Below are 20,873 nucleotides of genomic sequence, written 5' to 3' on the forward strand. Positions count from 1 at the left end.
GCTCAACAACTTTCCATTTTGTGGACATGACCAAGCCAGCGCAGACGTTGCTGAGACAGGAGGGCGAACATGCTGGGAATGCGGGCTTGGGAGTGCACACCTTTGCTTCAAAATCTGTCCCGCCATGCGATACCCCGAAATCTTCCCGAAGCAACTTCAAAAAACACGAAAAACTTCACTTGCCTGCAGTTTACTCCTCCGCTCGCAGAGGGCGCTGAGTCCCCCTCCCCCAGCTCCCTCACGCTTCCTGTTCTGTACCCATCAAGGACGCGCGGACTCTCTTCCCTCCCTTCGCGTCATCGAAACCCAGGAAGTCCCCACTTCTGGCTCCGCCCCGCTCCCTCAGCCTGAGCAAAGCCGGCTGTGGCGAGTCCTCTTGCAGCCCCTCCCTCCCTTCACCTCCTCCGCCACGTCACCCAATCGCCGCCCACCGCTCGCTTCTAGCAAACTTTTAAGCCGCACGGTGATAACTCGCCCGCCTCCTCTTGCCTCGCGGGAGGGAGGGGGAGCAAAAGCGGCGCTTCTCGTGATTGGCTGACGGAGGAGGCGCCTGCTGCTGTTTTTCAAGAAGCGGAAACGGAGTGCGGGGGGGAGAAGAACGAGGCCGGCCGGTCCCACACCTTATATCCCCTCGTGTGCGTGCTTTTCTTAAAGGGACCCCGCTGCAAGAGTTCCGGGTGGGAAACGCAAAGGGGAGGCAAAAAGGAAAGGAGCACCTGAGGCGCGCTCACCTTTACCTAGGGGGAGAAAAGGCGGGAAAGAGTGGGGGCAGGTGTAAAGACACACACCACAGGCTCCCCATGCATGTTGGCCCCGACCTTCCCGCCCTGAACGAGAAACCTTTAATTTTTTGGTCGAGGTGAGGTGGCTTTTTGTATCCAATGGGCACCTCAGCAAAGCAAATATCGGGCCGTGGAAGCCAGCCAAGTCCCCCCACCCTGTCTCAGGTAATAGGTGGTGCCCCCTCTACCTGGAGCCTGCAAGCGCCCCTGTGAGCGCAGCTGATTGCTGCTGCTGCCCTCGAAACGAGCGCGTGGGGCGACACGCCTTCTCTGCAGTAACAGCTCACACGTCCTCGCCGCGCCACCCCGCTCCTTCCTTCCCCCTTGGGTGCCACGGCATTTGTAAACTCCTGCAGCCCCTCCCCTGCCAGGGCCATGGCCCATTCCCAGCAGCAGGAAGACACCTGCTCGAGCTTGGCGACAGAGAACTGTGCAGATATGAGCCCCAGGAAAGTCGCCCTCGTCACTGGCATCACGGGCCAGGTAAGTGCATCCCAGTATATTATTACGATACGATAATCTTTATTGTCATTGCCCCATACAGAACAACGAAATTGAAAAAAAATCTGCATCAGACATTCAAAAACCAACAAGCCTGCTATCCTAGCCTGGTTAGCCCCCTAAAAACTCTGATACCCCATAATTAAATACAATATACTCTCGTAGAGACTACCTTAAAGGTAAAGGTAAAGGTACCCCTGCCCGAACGGGCCAGTCTTGACAGACTCTGGGGTTTGTGCGCCCATCTCACATCAATTGGCCGGGGGCCAGTGCTGTCCGGGGACACTTCCGGGTCACGTGGCCAGCGTGACAACGCTGCTCTGGCGAGCCAGAGCCGCACACGGAACGCTGTTTACCTTCCCGCTGGTAAGCGGTACCTATTTATCTACTTGCACCCGGGGGTGCTTTCGAACTGCTAGGTGGGCAGGCGCTGGGACCGAGCAGCGGGAGCGCACCCCGCCGCGGGGATTCGAACCGCCGACCTTTCGATCGGCAAGCCCTAGGCGTTGAGGCTTTAGCCCACAGCGCCACCCGCGTCCCAGAGACTACCTTACACTGAGTTTAAAACCAAAATCGCATTTGAATAGAAACTGTTTCTCATGCAGCTAGTCCTGGTCTTTATAACCCTGTATCTTCTTCCAGAAGGCAGAAGCTGAATTGTTATTATTATCATGTGCTTATTTTCTAAAAAGAATATGTTTAGGGGGTACTCTCATTTTGACTCAAGAAAATCACCATTTTATAGTTCAAATTGGGAAAAACACATGCAGTAAATGGACAAAAGTACAAAGATTCACAAAGTGTTTGGGGGGGGTGCATACCTCTGAGTCCCCCCAGAAATAAGCACTGATGATGATGAAGCCTAGTCTCACCTGACCTTTTTATTTCTGTTGTGGAAGGTATCATGGAACATCTGCCTTACCAAAACTGAATTTGGCATTGGGGGAGGAAAGGGTGAGGGGAATCAGTGCAAATGAGTTTGACTGAACCTACGTGATACGTTTCCTTTGTGAAACCTGAACCTGAAATACTAATCGCACCAGTGCAGTTACGAGTTTCAAAGCTAAATGTCTCTGTGGTGGACATATAGGTGTTTGTTAGCAGCTATGTGAGATGTCAAGCGGCCACCAGAAGTCTACTTGAGAGCCTTCAACTGGAGATGCCGGTGACTGGACCTTATACAAGACATGTGCTCTATTACTGAAGGGTTGCTCAGTTGGTAGAGCATGACTCATGAGACACTTAAGGTTGTGGGTTTGAGTCCCCTGTAGGGGGTTGGACTAGATGATCATTGTGTTCCAACTCTGATTCTATTAGCTCTGAGTTGTGGGTGACCTCTTTCATAAAATGTATTAAATACTGCATATGTACAACCCCCCCCCCCATTTTTATTGTCTTGTTTATACATCGCACTATAGTCTCTATGCGGAAGAGCTTGTTCTGAGTAAAAATGCAAAATGTGGGAATGAATCATAAGTGTGCACTCAGTTCTATGGTAGCACTAGTCTCTTGTTCTTTTAGTAGTTGCAAGAACTGAAGAACTGGACTGTCAGCAGCCTGTTATAGTCAGGTTATGTTGTATGTTACATACACTTTTAAAAGTGTTCTTAACATTGCTGCTTTTATTTTTAAGGAAAATCTGCTAATCAGCAGGTGTTACAGTGAAGGCAAGTGACTACAATATATAGCATTTTTTCTTTCCCTCCCTTTTCTCTGCTGCTAATAAACTTTAGTTCTATTAGTCAAGATATATACACAACTCATTTTTGACATATTTTAATAGCCATAATTTGCATTTCTAATGTGATGGGTGTGCCTGTTTTTGTTAGCAGGTTCTGAGAATCCCTTCTGTGCCAAGCTGAGGGGTGTGTGTGGATTGGGCAGGGGTGCTCCTCCACACAGTCTCTTCTGCTTGCCAGTTAGGTGGCTTGATGCTGTGGATATGATGATGGCCATCACTCTGTAGATTCCTAGTTGGATGGGGGAGGAGTTTGGATTGCTCTCTTGGTCATGCTTAGAGAAGACCCATTGAATCAAGGTGATTTAAGTTAGTCATGACTAACTTAAATCCCACTGATTTCAGTGGGTCTAGTCTACGTATGACTTACAGTATAATCCTTCTCATATCTACTCAGAAGTACATCTTATTGAATTAAATGGGGTGTACTCCATTGATAAGTGGAGTTAGGACTGCAGCCTAAGTCTGGATCCAATCCAGTCTATGTAAGTTAGTTAGTGCCCAAAGAGAACTATTTATTTGTTTAATTATAAGGGGAATGTTAACAGACAGCACCAGCAACATATCAAAGCCATGGGGCCTAGGCCAATACTTTGTTAATCTATAATCCAACCCTCATCAAAATGACCTGTATCTCTATTGTCATAAATATTAAATCACACACAGAGCCAAGCGCAGTTATTTTCATGGTTCTACAGTCTCTCTGCAGACCATCTGAAAGGAGTGTAATGTTATGCCATCTCCAGCTGGAAGTACATACAACAGCTTAATTCTTTTTTAAAAATACACTGTGTGGTATCCAACACTCATGTTCTGCTAGCACACACAACTTGTGCTAGCGGGAAGGAACCTTTCCTTCCTTTCCTCCTGTCTGTGCCTTCAAAATTAGCTACAGAGGGTTGGAAGACCCTCCAAAGATGATTTGGGGGGAGTGTGGGGAGGGAAGAGGAAACAGAAGTGCTGCTGCACCAGCAGAACTTTGCTGATGATGCTTAGGATACAACCCACTCCTTACTTGACAGAATTGTGTGACTTATTGTGAAATGCAAACTGGCTAGCGTTCCTTGCATGACATACTCAAGATTACAATATGTTATCACCGGTACTGTTTGCCTTTAACAGGATATGCACCGGATGCCCAGCAGTATAAAGTGTTCGACAAGATTATAATCAGTATTGTAAACCTGCTGGAAGCGCAAAAGTATTCATATTCAGAAATTCATGTACTAAAACTTTAATTTTGTGGCTCTGTCTCACAAGTATGAAGTGTAACAGTGACAAATGAATTTGAAAATACGTCAGAGAGCAATGATTCGTGGTCATTCCATCTTCTACATCTCAGATGTATATTACACTGTTCTGAGTGGCACTCATTTTCCATATTGGCTTCAAATATCTACTTGTCCCCTCTACGCACACTTTTCTCTTTTTCAATTACAGTGGTACCTCAGGTTAAGTACTTAATATGTTCCGGAGGTCCGTTCTTAACCTGAAACTGTTCTTAACCTGAAGCACCACTTTAGCTAATGGGGCCCCCTGCTGCCGCCACGCCGCCGGAGCACGATCTCTGTTCTTATCCTGAAGCAAAGTTCTTAACCTGAAGCACTATTTCTGGCTTAGTGGAGTGTGTAACCTGAAGTGTATGTAACTTGAAGCATATGTAACCCAAGGTACCACTACATTACTTGCCCGTATGCTCCCTCATGCCACTCTGAACCTCTTAATATTTCATACTTTTTTCTATGTTAGAACAAGCTTCCCCTTTTAGTTCATTCAGCTAAACCTCCCTCTCTTTCAAATGTTTTTACAAACCCTTCCCATATACAAATAATTTCGCAGAGAATCCTAGACTCATTTCACCCTGGAAAAAACCAAGGCCTTTTTCCAAGGTGCATGACAAGAAACTAGATTAGTCCACCCCTAACTGTATTACATTCTTCTGGGCTCCAAGGTTATAGTTATGCCTACAAGGAAGTTACATATTTGTTCTAGCATTTGACATTTTAAGAGATTGCTCAAAGTTTATATGATAGGTTCTCCCAAACAATCCTGGGATAATTTCCTGATTTGTTAACTGACAGTATGCTAAAGTTCACGTTTGGATATAAAGGGGAAAATCTGCCTGGATTTTCATTCTGAAGCTAATATATGACAGCACTCTGCCCCCCCCCACTAGCTCCTTGTGTCCTAGATGGGTTTATGAAGACTTGAACCATCATCTGAACCAGGCCGCAGAATATGCTTGATGAAATGTTGTTCTTATTCAAGCTGATTAAGCTTTTTCCTTTATCTCCATTGTGCTAAAATGTTAGTCTTGAGATTCAGCAGTTTTGTGTTTCACTTGCTGGAAAGGATTAGATACAATGTAAGCTAACCAAAGTTTATTCATAATATTTCAGTAAAATATTGAAGAAGCCTTCTAGGATTGTAAAGAAGAAGGAAGCAATAAATTAGTAACAAGTACTGTATATGTTTAAAAACATAAAATATTAACTTTGTTACTGGTAAAAACACATTTGTTTCCATTTACTAAGGGACATTGTTACAGTTAACAAATCAAGTCGCTTTTCAAACAGCACATAATTTGTAACTGTTCTACAGATGGGTATAGTTTACCAAAGAAGTAGGTTTTCTAATATCTGCCATGTAAATTGGCTGTCTATGGCTTGCTAAAGCAGCATTACTATAAGCAGTCAGACTTGATCACGTACATAAATGTACAGAGAGACTCTGACAGCTAGTCGCAATAAGAACACTGACATTCCAGAGCACTCATGGAGTTGACAAGCCAGTTTGGTCAAAAATCGTATTAAACATTAAGCTTCTGCTATACTCCAAACATATTAATATTTATTTCTTACTTCACTTCACCCTACCCCACGTTCATTTTTTATTCTTTTAAGGGCTTTGAATGCATTACTGGGCATAAACAGTGGTACCTCGGGTTACATAGGCTTCAGGTTACATATGCTTCAGGTTACAGACTCCACCAACCCAGAAATAGTACCTTGGGTTAAGAACTTTGCTTCAGGACAAGAACAGAAATTGCGCGGCGGCAGCAGTGGGAGGCCCCATTAGCTAAAGTGGTGCTTTAGGTCAAGAACAGTTTCAGGTTAAAACAGTTCAAGAACAGTTTCAGGTTAAAAACAGTTTCAGGTCAAGAACAGTTTCAGGTTAAAAACGCACCTCCACCTCTGGAACGAATTAAGTACTTAACCCGAGGTACCACTGTACTAAGAAGTATAGTATTTGAGCTCCTTGGTCACAGTTTTTGCTTATCACAAAGCAAACTGAAAACCTTCCAATATCTGGAATACAGTGGTACCTCGGGTTAAGTACTTAATTCTGGAGGTCCGTTCTTAACCTGAAACTGTTCTTAACCTGAAACACCACTTTAGCTAATGGGGCCTCCAGCTGCTGCTGCGCCGCTGGAGCACGATTTCTGTTCTCATCCTGAAGCAAAGCTCTTAACCCGAGGTAGTATTTCTGGGTTAGCGGAGTCTGTAACCTGAAGCGTATGTAACCCGAGGTACCACTGTAAAGAGTAACAATGTTTTGAATGCATTTAAAGTTTATTTGTGTTTGCAATAAGCTACACTCTTCTTTGTTAAGAACCTGACTGAGATGAAGTGATTTTACCAGGGAGGAGCTGGTTGGTGGCAGCGGATTAGTGGTGTACGGGTCAATAGTCCGTGAGACGACCGGGGGCTCCGTACGAATGCCACACTTACCCTGGGGAAGGGCTGTAGCTTAGTGGCAGAGCATCTGCCTTGCACGCAGAGGGTTCCAGGATAATCCCTGGCATCGCCAGGTATGGCTGGAGGAGATTCCTGCCTAAAACCCTGGAGAGCTGATGCCAGTCAGTGTGGACAGTACTGAGCTACCTGGACTAATGGTTTGACACAATGCAAGGCAGCCTCTTAGGTTCCTAGAGTCAAATAAGATTTCACTTCCTGGATGGGAATATAGTGGTACAGTGGTGCCTCGCAAGACAAAAAGAATCCGTTCTGTGATTCTCTTCGTCTAGCGGTTTTTTCGTCTTGCGAAGCAAGCCCATTGACGGATTAGCGGATTAGCGCTATTAGCGTCTTTTAGCGGCTTATCTGCTGATCGGATCAGCTGATAAGCGGATTAGCGGCTTAGAAAAAGGGGGGTGGAAAAAAAACCAGCAGGAACTCGCAAGACATTGTCGTCTTGCGAAGCAAGCCCATAGGAAATTCGTTTTGCGAAGCACCTCCAAAACGGAACACTCTTTCGTCTAGCGAGCTTTCCGTCTTGCGAGGCATTCGTCTTGCGGGGCACCACTGTACCTCTGGTTGTGGACAGGGTCCGTTCCAGAGCTCCGGTCGGATCCCAAGGTTTCCTCAACCAGAGGGACCGCTTTTGTGCATGCGCGTGGCACAGTAGAGTGCTTCTGCATGGTGAAACACTTCCGGGTTTGCTGCTTTCGCAACCTGAAGTTTATGTTACCCGAGAGTAACATAATAATAATAATAAATTTTTATTTATACCCCACCCTGCCCAGCCAAGACCGGGCTCAGGGCGGCTAAGGTGAGGTGCTACTGTATATTATACCAAGCTGTTGGTGTCACTGCAGATGATGATGATGATGATGATAATTTTATTATTTATAACCCGGCTGTGTTTATAATCTGGCTGGGTTGTCCCAGATAACTGAAGCCACTCAGATAACTGAAAATCAATTCATATCTTAATTTTCTGGTGATCTGTGAATGGAAAAATGCTGAGGCAAAAAAAGTTTGGCGAGGCCATTATTTATCTACCGGACTTGAATTTGATGTTTCCTTTTCACTAGTGTGGAGAATCTTACCTGTAATTTCTTTTGAAAGTAAGTCAAGAATAGGTATTCAAGGTTTAGTGTAGTGTTAATATAAAATGAAGTATTGTTTTCTGTTGCAAGAGCAGTATATCTGTTGGCTCTAGTATACAGTAATGGGACATTTGGAGTGACTACTTATCTGAACACACAAAGGTTATTGTGATTTTTAGTAGAGCAAATATTGATACCATTTACTTTGAGGGCAATCATTTACACCAGGTTTTAATGGGAATGAGTGTCTTATGTAAATGACTACTTTTTGAGTTAGGAAAATGATAGAAGGGTTTAATATATTTCTTAAATCTGCCATTTTTTGACATTTGTACAACTACTGTACTAGGTGGAAACCAGAGCTTTTATTCCTGACTTCCTGTAATTGAGTTACTCTAGACAAATTTCCACCAGGCTTTGTACAATAAGTATAGTATTGAATTTGTGTGTGTGTGTTTTAAATACTTATTTTCTTTATTTTCTCACTTCTCAGTTGTGTTTTGTATGTGCTAAGAATGTCCAAATTTAACTAATCTTGTAGCAAGGGCATCTTTTTATTTTCTAATGCATCTTCTTTTTTTTCTTTTTAAAAAATGTAGAATACTGAAGCTCTTTTAACAGAAAATTAATCCTATATTATTTTAAATAACAAAATAAAATGTACAGTGAACTAGGTGCTGTAGCCAAAGATTTGGCTGGTTAGAATAAGAGCAGTTTTGTAGTGATGGAACTTCTCCATCATATTTATGTGTTAACTGATTTCTTTTTTCCCTTTTAAAGCAGATCTCTAAGTCGTTGCAAATGTGTTTTGGTAGTGCCTAAAGTTTAGCTGCGGAACCTGTGGTCCGCCAGATGTTGTTGGACTTAAAACTTTTATCATTTCTGACCACTGGCCATGATTATTGGCGGTGCAGTCCAATAAATCTGGAGGGCACAAAGTAAATGTCGAACAGGCCATAAATGCAACTTGCTTTGCAATAAAAGTAGTTTATTACTAATACTTGAAAGATTTCAAATGAACAAGAAGGAACTGCATGTGCCTTGCATGCTATCTTAATATGCTTTTTCCCCTTGAAAAAATGAATATATTCTTCACAATTCAATTACGAGTGATTGAAAATAAGATTTTTTTCAGATATTTAGAAAATAGGGGAGAAAGTTATCATTTCTTCCCTCTTTCCTGATTTCCTAAACACCTTTCAAGTTTCCTTCAGCTAAGAAAGAGACCTCTCCTTAATTCACTTAAGATAGGCATTAGCTTTGTTTATTGGCATATAGCAGGCATAGGCAAACTCGGCCCTCCAGATGTTTTGGGACTACAACTCCCATCATCCCTAGCTAACAGGACCAGTGGTCAGGGATGATGGGAATTGTAGTCCGAAACATCTGGAGGGCCAAGTTTCCCTATGCCTGGTATATAGGTTCAGCCACATGCCAGTAAACTGATCCCTGTCCAGCCACTTTTTAGAAGCAGTCAATGATTGATCATCTTATTCCATTGGATATACCACCAACAGCTGCTATTTAAACAACCACAGGTTTTGGGGTAGATTTAGGCATAGAGAACCAGTCTTGTGGGCGCGCTGTCCACTGACCATATCCCGGAAGCTTTAAGAATTTGTGCTGCTTGATCCAGTCTGTCACTTGATGCCCAGCTATAGCCCTTCCTGGAGAGGGAAGGCTTAGCAACTGTGATCCATGTTCTAATAACTTCTCCTCTGAATAATTTCATAGTGTTCTAAGCAGGTGTGGTCCCATGTACCAGACAGATCACCTCACCCCACACAGACCAAAACAGAAAAAACATTCACTCATAGGGTGTCTGTTAACAATTCAGCCACCCTCGGAGGTTTGAGGAGTGGCAGCATGTGGAAGAGCCTTCTTAGTAGTGGCTCCCAAGTTATAAAATTTCCCTTGATTGTGTGTCCTGCACATACTTTGTACACATTTCTGTACTGTGCCAAGGTGCATCTTTTTACCCAGGCTGAAATGGGGATAGATGGATGTGAATTTTCCCTTTTGTATCTGACACTGTATTTTATTTTAGATTTGTGTGTAATATTTTTGTTTTTGTTTTTAGATAAGACTAATTTTATTCTTACTGTATGCAGTCTTGAGATTTTTGGAAAGGGCTGGGAACCAATATAACAAAGAAAATATTATTTTGAGGAAATATATCTGCAATACTGCCACATATTAAGGAAAATAAATAGTTAACATTTAAAGTTTTAGGTTAGGTGTTTTTTGTTTTTGTTTTGGTAAACAACCGTACTTGCTATGTGTTAGATATAACCTATATTTTAAATAGAAATGGGAGGAATGTTCCTTAATTTGGTGTCTAGACAGGGGAGATACACTTCCTTTTATGAAACTTGATTTCTTTAAAACTGGTTTAGAGTTGCTCAGGTATGCTGGATACAGACCTGCTACAGTTACTTCAGTGTTTTCCTGGAGTGCTAAAGAATCTTGGTACTTTTTAAACAATATGCTGTATAAAATCATCTAGCTTCTGCAGTATGGTAAGATGAAAGGTAGGATGCAAGTCAAAGTTGGATTTATTGCTGGTTTGTGTATAATGGATGATGTGTGTGTGTGTTAACTATTTTAGGAAACTCATGTTGATATGGGTGAGTCTGTACTAGCCAGGAACTGGAAGCCTGCGTACTGGAAGGAAGATTACCAGGTTTTGAGGGTTTTGAGATTATAAATATTGTTTCTTACTGAAGGGTGTCTTACAAACCTACAGTGAAAGAAGGGCACAGTCATGTTTAATTCTTAGATTTGAGAATCTAAGGCTACAGATTGTGACTATTCTTTTTTGCTTGTGGAAGGAATACATTATGTACTTCTTTTACTCTGTCTTTGCTTTACTTTTTTCTCATATTTGTTCCAAGCTTATTTTAAGGTTTCTCTGTGATTGCTGTGACTCTGCACCAGTTAATTTCGGTTTTGACTTTAGACACAAGGAATCTAAAAATAAGCACAAAAAATAGTTTCTCTTCTACTGCTCAAGTTGTGATTTATCCCTATGCAAATAATATACAATTTTTACCAGAATCTCAGTGATACCTCATTATATTTATCAAATGAAAACAACGATTAGTAAAAATAATTTCTAAGTATTGAAGATAGTTGGTCTATAAAATATTTTGTTTCTTATTCATATACCGTATTTACTCGAATTTAATGCTCACCTTTTTGGCCAAATTATGTTGCAAAAATTAAGGTGCACATTAGATTTGATGGCACATTTACATTTCTCAGCGAATCCTTTTTTTTGGTTTCAAGGTTCTGAAAATTGAGGTGCGCATTAGATTCTATGGCGCATTAGACTTGAGTAAATACAGTATTTGAATAGAAACTGTTAATACTTCGTGGCAAGGCAACACATTAGCTCATTACAATTTTTTGATGACAGGGTTCAAAATTGTGTCCTTTATTCTGAAATCCAGAGCTGGTGTAGGTATGTATGTTTGTAGCCTATGAAGTCTGCAAACACTTTATCTCACACAAGTCTCTATACCTACAATATGAGAAGGAAAGAACTTTTGTATTCCAGTTTCTTCATCAGTGAACTAGTTCTTAAATGCTCTCATCTCAAAATCTAGACATCCCTGTTTTGGATTATGAGTTCAGAAATAGTTGTGCATATTCTATCAGAGGAGGACCAGGTGCTTTTTAAAAGTACTTTACCTATGGCTTCTCACTTCCAAACTAATTGAGAGAGAGCAAAGTTGTCTGTTACTGGCTGACTAGCAACTATGGAAAAATGAAGGACATCTAGTAAAATGTTAGGGTTGTAACTTAAAGCAAAGCATGTGCTTTTGGGTGAAAAACATGGGGGAAACATATTTGCCTGTTTGCCTTTTTTCAGTTTTGAATTCTATGTACTTAAGTGGTTGTTACAAACTAATTCCCATCTATCCTGCTTTCCCCCTTACCTATAAGGTTTCACTGAGACCCCAGGACTTTAGTCAATTTGCTTCTGTGTTCACCACAAAATTGTAATATGTACTGTTTCTCTTGGCTTGATTATTTCTTGAAGATTTCATTGAGAGACCCAAAAGAAGCTCTTCACCTGATTTAAAATATAGGTGGAGAAAACACATCTTAATTGGAATTTAGGAATTTACAAGCAAATGTTCTGCCAGGACAGACTTTTCTGTCCCTGATAGTACTGATGGTGAAGACACATCTGATGAAGAAGGCCAGTCTCACTTCATTCCATGCAATTTCTGGAGATAAGAATCATTTCAGCTGGTATCTGACTGGCACTGCATAATCTCTTGTGTATGTCTTTGCACAACTGTTTTGTGAATTGATTTGAGCATCATCATTTTTCTAATTTGGGTTCGCAACTCCAATGTGGTGGTATTGCACTGAAAGAACTACTGTGCAACAGTTTACACAGCAACACTAATGCAGCTTTCTTCTTCAGATTGGAACTATTAACTACCTTTCAGTCAGCCCCTCAACTTCCAACATAAAGTAGTACCTCGGGTTAAGAACTTAATTCGTTCTGGAGCTCCATTCGTAACCTGAAACTGTTCTTAACCTGAGGTACCACTTTAGCTAATGGGGCCTCCCGCTGCCACCATGCCGCCGCTGCACAATTTCTGTTTTCATCCTGAAGCAAAGTTCTTAACCCAGGTACTATTTCTGGGTTAACGGAGTCTGTAACCTGAAGCGTCTGTAACCTGAAGCATCTGTAACCCGAGGTACCACTGTAATAGGCCTCCATGTGATGCCCACATGTTTAAATTTATTTATTGTTTACAGGCTGTAGTGGAGATTAGGTCCTGTATTTAACTTGCCTAACATTGAGCAAAAGACAAAAAAAAAAAAGTGGCTGAAGGCTGGATTTCAATAATGTACTACAGTATTCTAAGAAATTACTTAATCATATAATGGTTATTTATATCATTGTTCTTAGAGACAGCCCTTCTAAATACCCTTTTACACTAAGCTTAATAGGAAGCAAGTTCTTTTGAAATCAGGGCTTTACTTTAGCGTAATGCCCATTATCAATTTTTGCAGGTCTGTTGACCACTATAGGCGAAGGCACTCGATGTGTTCTCTTGGCAACAGGAGAACAATTTATATTTAGCATTTTGAACTGTATCCAGTCTTTTGAGGCATGGTATAATTCACATGCCCTTAAGAGAGAATATTTTTATGTTTTACATCTTGGATATGAGAGCTCATTTCTTTAAGAAATGTATCACTAATACTATTTCTGTTTACATGGGATAGGTAATGAAGGCCAAGAAGGAAGGTTTATGGTCAGATTTATCACGCAGATCGCGAGAGGTGGTAATATCCAGCGCTTACTGTGAAACACTTAGATTCACAATGTAGCTTTTGAAACAGACCATCCGTAGTGTAACCAGTATCCTCCAGCAGGTTTCCAGAAGCAAATGAAATGTTGCTTTATTACCACAGTATTGCTGAATTTTACTATGTGTGAATTCTGTAATGTCAAATTGCCACCTGGAAGGGTAGAGGTGAGATCCTGTTCAAGAATATATACTGAATACCTCTGCAGTGAAGCAAACATGCCACCAGATGGCTCAAGAATATAGGTCGGAAAATGTTGGAAAGCTTGCTTTCCACTTTGTAGTAGATAGGTAGCCGTGTTGGTCTGCCATAGTCAAAAAAATAATAAAAAAAAATTAAAAAAAAATTCCTTCCAGTAGCACCTTAAAGACCAACTAAGTTAGTTCTTGGTATGAGCTTTCGTGTGCATGCACACTTCTTCAGATTTTTATTTCCACTTTGTATAATTGTATCATTCTTTAAATATTTGAACCATTATAGAAACTATTGTTTTCCACAATATGTTTTATTATACCACACCATTTGAAAACCAAGTTATTTTACATTTTCAGTTCATTTTTCCTGCACAACCTATAAGCCGCAGGTGGGTGGGTGGGGGACTAAATTAAAACCTATGCATGAGGATCTGTTGTGACTGGACTGAAATCTTGATGTGAATATGTAAGACGAAAAATAAACTAAGCCCAGTCTTGAAAACAATGGTGGCTTTTGGGTAGTTGTGCAACGATACCCATTGGTTAACCTGAATAAACATCACAACTCTGCCTAAAATCCTTGATTTGATTTTTAGCCTTGGCCCTTGACCACATCAGATATTGGTAACCAACTCATCAAAGCCATATCTGAACAGAAATCATTCTACCAATGCTGTCTATTTGAGGACCAACTAATACGGTTTCTAAATATGACAGTTGTCTGGTTCCCATAATAACAGTTTGCAAAATGACCTCAAAATCACTCATTCTTGTATTTTTCTTTCTGATGATGGCTGGATTTCCTGACTTAATTTTTCACTTTGAGAGAGGAGGAAGACTTTGCAGGCACACACACACAAAAAATCTAAATTCCCACCACAAGTGGTTTTTAAAAAGCTTTCTTACGAAAGTGTTGAATATCTTTGAAATGTAAGATAAAAATGTCCAAAGCTATATGTAGCTGCAGAAGCATAAAATAGTTGCTCTTTGCCCATGGACAATCCAGCCTGAACCCGAGGAGACCCAAGGCATGGAAACCTTTTCCTTTGTTCTAGGATGGAAGACCTTTGTTCTAGAAGACCTATTTATTTATTTCATTTATGTATTTAAAAACTGCCAACTCATTAAGAAAGAGCACGGTGGCTTACAATAGAACCATTTTTATAAAATAATAGAATGCAGAACAAATGACCAACACCTGGATCAAATTAATTCTCTTAAAATGCTTGGTGAAACAGAAACACTTTCAGCAGGCAGTGGCGTATCAGAACTTTGAGTGCCTGTCTGATTTGAGTGGGAACTTCCAGCTTTCACTCTGTTTTAGTTTCCAGTTGGTTTTAATGCATGTCCTTTTCTTGGTAAGTTGTTTGAGTTGCTTTTTATAAAAGAAAGCAATAAGTCAAATGAAAGTAATAGCAGTGTTCCAAAGCACTGGCACTTAAAGCATTAGTTTAGAAATGAATTAGTTTGACTGTTTTAAGTCTTTTTTAAAAAAACTGATAATTTTATTGTATTATTCTTTTTGTAAACCACTTGACTGTTTTTCACAGTCAGGTGGTATGTACGCTTTATGAAATAAATAAACTAATATGAAACCACTGGGGTGCAGCCAAGGTGGATGCTCCAGATGATCACAGTGATCTGGTTGGTGTATACAGGAACAGGCAGTGGCGTAGCGTGGGTTGTCAGCACCCGGGGCAAGGCAAGTAATTTGTGCCCCCTAACCCGTGGATTTGAACCCCCTAACCCGTGGATTTGCACCCCCTAACCCTAACCCCCAGATGTTGCGCCCGGTGCGGCCGGGCCCCCCCTGTACCCCCCACGCTACGCCACTGGGAACAGGCAGTCCTTCAGGTAAGCTGGTCCTTGCTGTTTGGGGCATTACACACTAATAATAAAGCCTTTAACTTGGCTTGATGCTGTGTAGGCAGCCAGAGTTTTTAGCAAACTTTGTCGCACCAGTGTTACAGATATGTTCATAAGCTACTTTATAGTTTGTACACACCACTTGTGGCAACTTTTTCTTGAGAGGTGATTATATAAGTACTGATCGCCGAAGAATTGATGCTTTTGAATTATGGTGCTGGAGGAGACTCTTGAGAGTCCCATGGACTGCAAGAAGATCAAACCTCTCCATTCTGAAGGAAATCAGCCCTGAGCGCTCACTGGAAGGACAGATCGTGAAGCTGAGGCTCCAATACTTTGGCCACCTCATGAGAAGAGAAGACTCCCTGGAAAAGACCCTGATGTTGGGAAAGATGGAGGGCACAAGGAGAAGGGGACGACAGAGAATGAGATGGTTGGATGGTGTTCTTGAAGCTACTAGCATGAGTTTGATCAAACTGCGGGAGGCAGTGGAGGACAGAAGTGCCTGGCGTGCTCTGGTCCATGGGGTCACGAAGAGTCGGACACGACTAAACGACTAAACAACAACAACAGATAAATACATGGATTCTTTTTTTTTTAAAAAAGCTTATTTTCAAAGGGTAAGGTATACCTTTCTACCTAGTCTACAACAGTGTAGATTATTTGTGAAGTTATACAAGTGGCAAGCACTGTTACTGACCAAAGCACATCAGCCTGCTATATAATTTTAGCTCCGCTTCACCTAGTTGATGCATGGGGCTAGGACTCAAGAAGTCATGGATTCAGATCCCTGTACTGCAAAGTATATTGAGCCACTCACTGTCTATCAGCCTAACCAGGGTTGTTGTGATGGTAAAAGAATATTGGGGTGGGGGAAACAATATATGTCACTATATATGGAGGAGGGATGGGATAGAAATCTAACTCATAAAATAGCTATTATTTGTATGAGTTGTGTGCCGTTGCTTGGGAAAGCGCACGAACAGCCAAAGTCTCTTTTAATATTATCAAATGATTGAAGTACATTGCTTGACTTGAAGCATATGAATGGTTCTGGTGGTTTCCATGATAGACATCTGCCAAAGTATGTTTCTTAGTTATTGGCTGCTTCAACTACTTTCCAGGTGTGGAATGTATGGAAAGTCATCAGTGCAACTGAATAGAAAAGTGTAGTTTGGTTTTGTCATCAGATATTAGAGGATTTCTCTGTGTCAGCATATGTAGTTTGGTTTTGTCATCAGATATTAGAGGATTTCTCTGTGTCAGCATATGTGACAAGTCTTGTTGCTGTTTGGCTAGCTTGCAAATCTGTGCAGATTATTCACATCCAGAGAACTGCAAAAAAAGGTTGCCTTGAAAATGTCTGTGGTCCTACTTACATTCTGATGTTTTTCCATTAATATCCTAAACTGGTGTTAAATGTGGTCCTACTTATATTCTGATGTTTTTCCATTAATATCCTAAATTGGTCATAAGTTTAATTTTAAGCTTACCTTCTGGTTCATGGAAAGTTAATTTCCAGCTATTTGCAGACCTTTGTGATTGGTAAATATTTTTAACCATAGCATTCAGAAATTGTTGTTTTCCTTGCTGCCAGATATTTCATACCACAATGCAACTTTTCTGTTATTAAACAGCAAGAAAGTAATCTTTCTTAGCAGGATCATAACTGAAGTAGTACACATTTTCCTCATTAACATAAACTTCTTAACATCACATATTACATTCAGCTGGAAGATGTGGCTCCTGTTGTATATCTCTTAGATGAAATGTGCCTTTAAAATGCCTTTTGGCATTTTTAATGTCATGGACCTAGAATTCTGATCTTAACATTGATCAAACTTTCATGATAAATTAATCTAAAATTATAATACAGAATGCGTTAACCCGTTAATATTTTTAAGTAAGGTTGTGAACAAGGATATTAAGGAATATCACCAAGCATTCTAGTATACCTAGCAAATCCAATTTAAAATAGTTCTAACATTTGACAGTGTTGCAAAACTTCACACAATGCCTCGTGGAATAAATGCATTCCTTGTACAATCCTGTTGATGATGCCTTCCAACATATTTTGATTGCTTTACCCTGCTAAGTAAACTGGATAGACTCACAGCCTGTGGATTGTTTGCCATTTGAACAATTTATTTTCCGCTCTTTGAGAATGCTGAAACTACATGCCTCCTGTAACTGCTTTGTGTCTGAAGAGGTCCACTGATAAAATTTATTAATGGAATTCCAGACAGTGAGCAAGTGGATAGGAGAGCAAGAGGTTGTACTTGTAAAACAATTTATTACCAAGCAAAGGGTGGTCTTCTGTCAAGGGTAAGGAAAGCTAACTTGTTAAACCACATAACTGAGTAACTGGGGATCTAAAACCCTATAGATTAAACAAAGAAGCTATGTCAGTAAATTTCAGTATAAAAGCCAGAGAACAACGCAGTTAAACATCTTGGTAGCTGTTCACTCCAAGCCCTAGTCACTAGCGCATTAGAACTTGTTGTTCCTCAGTACTTTTTGTTCCTCAGTTCCTTCTTTTTGTGGTCTGCTAATATTTTGCAGCTTTTCAGGTCTGTATCCTAAGTGCCTAGGACACAAGTGGCACTGTGGGTTAAACCACAGAGCCTAGGGCTTGCTGATCAGAAGGTCGGCAGTTGGAATCCCTGTGACAGGGTAAGCTCCCGTTGTTCGTTTCCTGCTCCTGCCAACCTAGCAGTTCGAAAGCACATCAAAGTGCATGTAGATAAATAGGTACCGCTCCGGCGGGAAGGCAAACGGCGTTTCCGTGCACTGCTCTGGTTCGCCAGAAGCGGCTTAGTCATGCTGGCCATATGACCCAGAAGCTGTATGCCAGCTCCCTTGGCCAATAAAGCAAGATGAGCGCCGCAACCCCAGAGTCGGCCACGACTGGACCTAATGGTCAGGGGTCCCTTTACCTTTACCTATTCTAAGTGCCTAGTCAGGGATCTGAAGAGCCCTTCGGGTGCTCATAGGGGCTTCTGCATGTGCTCCAGGTTTCCACATTAGTTCCCTGACTGCATCATCATCTCATGCTGTGTGGCAGTGGTTTCCTAACAACTCTTAAGTTCGTGGACAAGCAGTTGGAAAGCGTAGGCCCAGCAGTGGGGAACATTCAGCCTGCAGGCTTAATTAGACCTGCCAAGTCTCTCCATTTGGCCCATGAGGCTGTCTAGCTCAAGCCACCCTCACCTTTCCTACAGCTGATCTTGTATATGATAGCTGGGTCAAAAGGGGGGTTGAAAAATCAGCTGATTTGCAGTGCTTGCAAAGTGCTGTACTTTCCCCCTTGTAGTTTGCTTTCAGCCCACACAGGCAAAATGGCACCAGGTGATATACAGGTGGGCATGCTTGCCTATCTGTCAAACATGGCCCCAGTGTAGGTGGTCTGTGGTCAAAAGGAGTCTCAGCCACCTTGCTACATGCATATAGGTTGCACACATAATTCAGGTTCTATAGCACAGCCTCTCCCATTCATGCCTGTCATCAGAGTCTGTAAAGCTCAGAGTTGTTGTATTCAACTAGTTTTATTTATCACATATAGCATCATAGAATCATAGAGTTGGAAGGGACCTGAGGGTCATCTAGTCCAGTCCCCTGCAATGCAACTAAACCGAACTAAACTAAAGCATCCATAACAGATGACCATCCAACCTCTGCTTAATAACCTCCAAAGAAGTAGAGTCCATCACCTTCCGAGTCCATCACCTTCCATCACCTTCCGAGGGAGTCTGCTCCATTGTCGGATAGCTCTTACTGTCAGGAAGTTCTTCCTGATGTTTAGAAGAGAACCTACTTTATTGTAACTTGAACCCATTGGTTCAGGTCTATCCTCCAGAGCAGAAGAAAACAAGCTTGCTCTATTTTCCATGTGACAGTCCTTCATATTTGAAGATGAGTATCATATCACTTCTCAGTGTCCTCATTCCCAGGTTAAGCATACCCAACTCCCTTAACTTCCTCATCAGGCTTAGTTTCTTGATCATCTTGGTTGCCCTCCTCTGCACACATTCCAGCTTTTCAACATTGTTCTTAAATCATGGCTTCCAGAACTGGACACAGTACTCCAGGTGTGGTCTGACCAAGGCAGAATAGAGTGGTACTATTACTTCCCTTGATCTGGACACTAGACTTCTGATGATGCAGCCTAGAATAGCATCACCTTTTTTTGCTGCTGCATCACACTGATGACTCATGTTAAGCTTGTGGTTTTTATGACTCCTAGACCCTTTTCACATGTACTATTGGTAAACCAGGTGTCCATCAACTTATATTTGTTCAGTTGGTTATTCTTGCCTAAGTGTGGAAGCTGACATTTGTTCCTATTGAAATTCATTTTGTTAATTTTGGCCCAGTTCTCCAATTTGTTAAGGTCGTATTGAATCCCAGTTCTGTCTTCTGCAGTATTAGCTACTTCCTCCTCGTTTGGTGTCATCTGCAAATTTGATTAGCACCCCCTCAATTCCTTTATCCAAGTCATTTATAAAGACGTTGAACAACAAGGGGCCTTGTCACTTTTTTCCCAGGATGCTGAGGAACCATTTGTGAGCACTCTTTGGTCAGTCAACCAGCTTTATGAGACAGACAGGCATTTCTTTTGCGTCCTTTTAGTGCCTGTGCAGTAGTCAGGGTAGTTTACAATTCTTAGCAGCATAAACTTAAAACTCTCAAAATCTTGCTGGAACCAAAGGACTTTTTAAAAGGTAAAGGACCCCTGACAGTTGAGTCCAGTCGTGAATGACTCTGGAGTTGCGGTGCTCATCTCACTTTACTGGCCAAGGGAGCCGACGTTTGTCCACTGACAGTTTTTCCAGGTCATGTGGCCAGCATGAGTAAGCTGCTTCTGGCGAAACCAGAGCAGCGCACAAAAATGCCATTTACCTTCCCGCCGGAGCGGTACCTATTTATCTGCTTGCACTTTGATGTGCTTTCAAACTGCTAGGTTGGCAGAAGCTGGGACCGAGCAATGGGAGCTCACCCCATCGTGGGGGATTCAAACCACCGACCTTCCAATCGGCAAGCCCTAGGCCAAAACCCGTTGCCAAAAGGCCAACAAGGGTGAGCCAAGGTGGACATCCCTAGAGTGGAAGTGCCACAGTCTAAGAGCTGAGAAGGATCTGCCTCAGGTAATTGTTTACTGTTGCTCTGTGTAATGTATGCAGCAGGACCTTGAAGCCGAGCCTTTTTATATACGGGAAAGTTCACAGTAGGGACCTTGATATATCCTGAACCCTTTTAGGGCAGGGCTAGCCAATGTGATGCCCTCCAGATACTGCACTACAGTTCCCATCATCCTTGATGATTGGCCATGTTGTCCAGGCCTGATGTAATTAGTAGCCATACAGCATCTGGAAGGCAACCTGTTGGCTCAACCCAGGAGGGGTTTTTTTCATCCGGAACTCACTGGAACTCAGTTCTGACACCTTTCAGGTAGACGCCATTGCCATTCCAAGAGAATGAGGGAGGTGCTCATGGTGAATTCCAGCACCTCTTTTTCTAGAAAAATATCACTGGCTAAACCTAATTGGGTGTTTTAGAGATCAAAACCAGCAGAGTCCAGTGGCACCGAGAGGGACTTTTCCCTCGCAAGAATTCATCTTGTTTTG

At 41.8% G+C, this 20,873-nt stretch overlaps 1 protein-coding gene across 1 annotated transcript in view; it reads left to right on the top strand.

The window, feature by feature from the left end:
* Positions 1–603: 603 nt before the first annotated feature.
* GMDS (GDP-mannose 4,6-dehydratase) overlaps positions 604–20,873 on the top strand; it is a 294,024-nt gene continuing 273,754 nt past the window's right edge. Inside the window, exon 1 of the mRNA XM_082234602.1 lies at positions 604–1,265. Within this exon, the coding sequence (XP_082090728.1) occupies positions 1,158–1,265 (108 nt within the window). The 5' untranslated portion in view covers positions 604–1,157. The remainder of the gene's footprint in view (positions 1,266–20,873) is intronic.

The sequence above is a fragment of the Podarcis vaucheri genome (genome assembly GCF_965113315.1).
Source record: "Podarcis vaucheri genome assembly, chromosome: 8".
NCBI lineage: Eukaryota > Metazoa > Chordata > Lepidosauria > Squamata > Lacertidae > Podarcis > Podarcis vaucheri.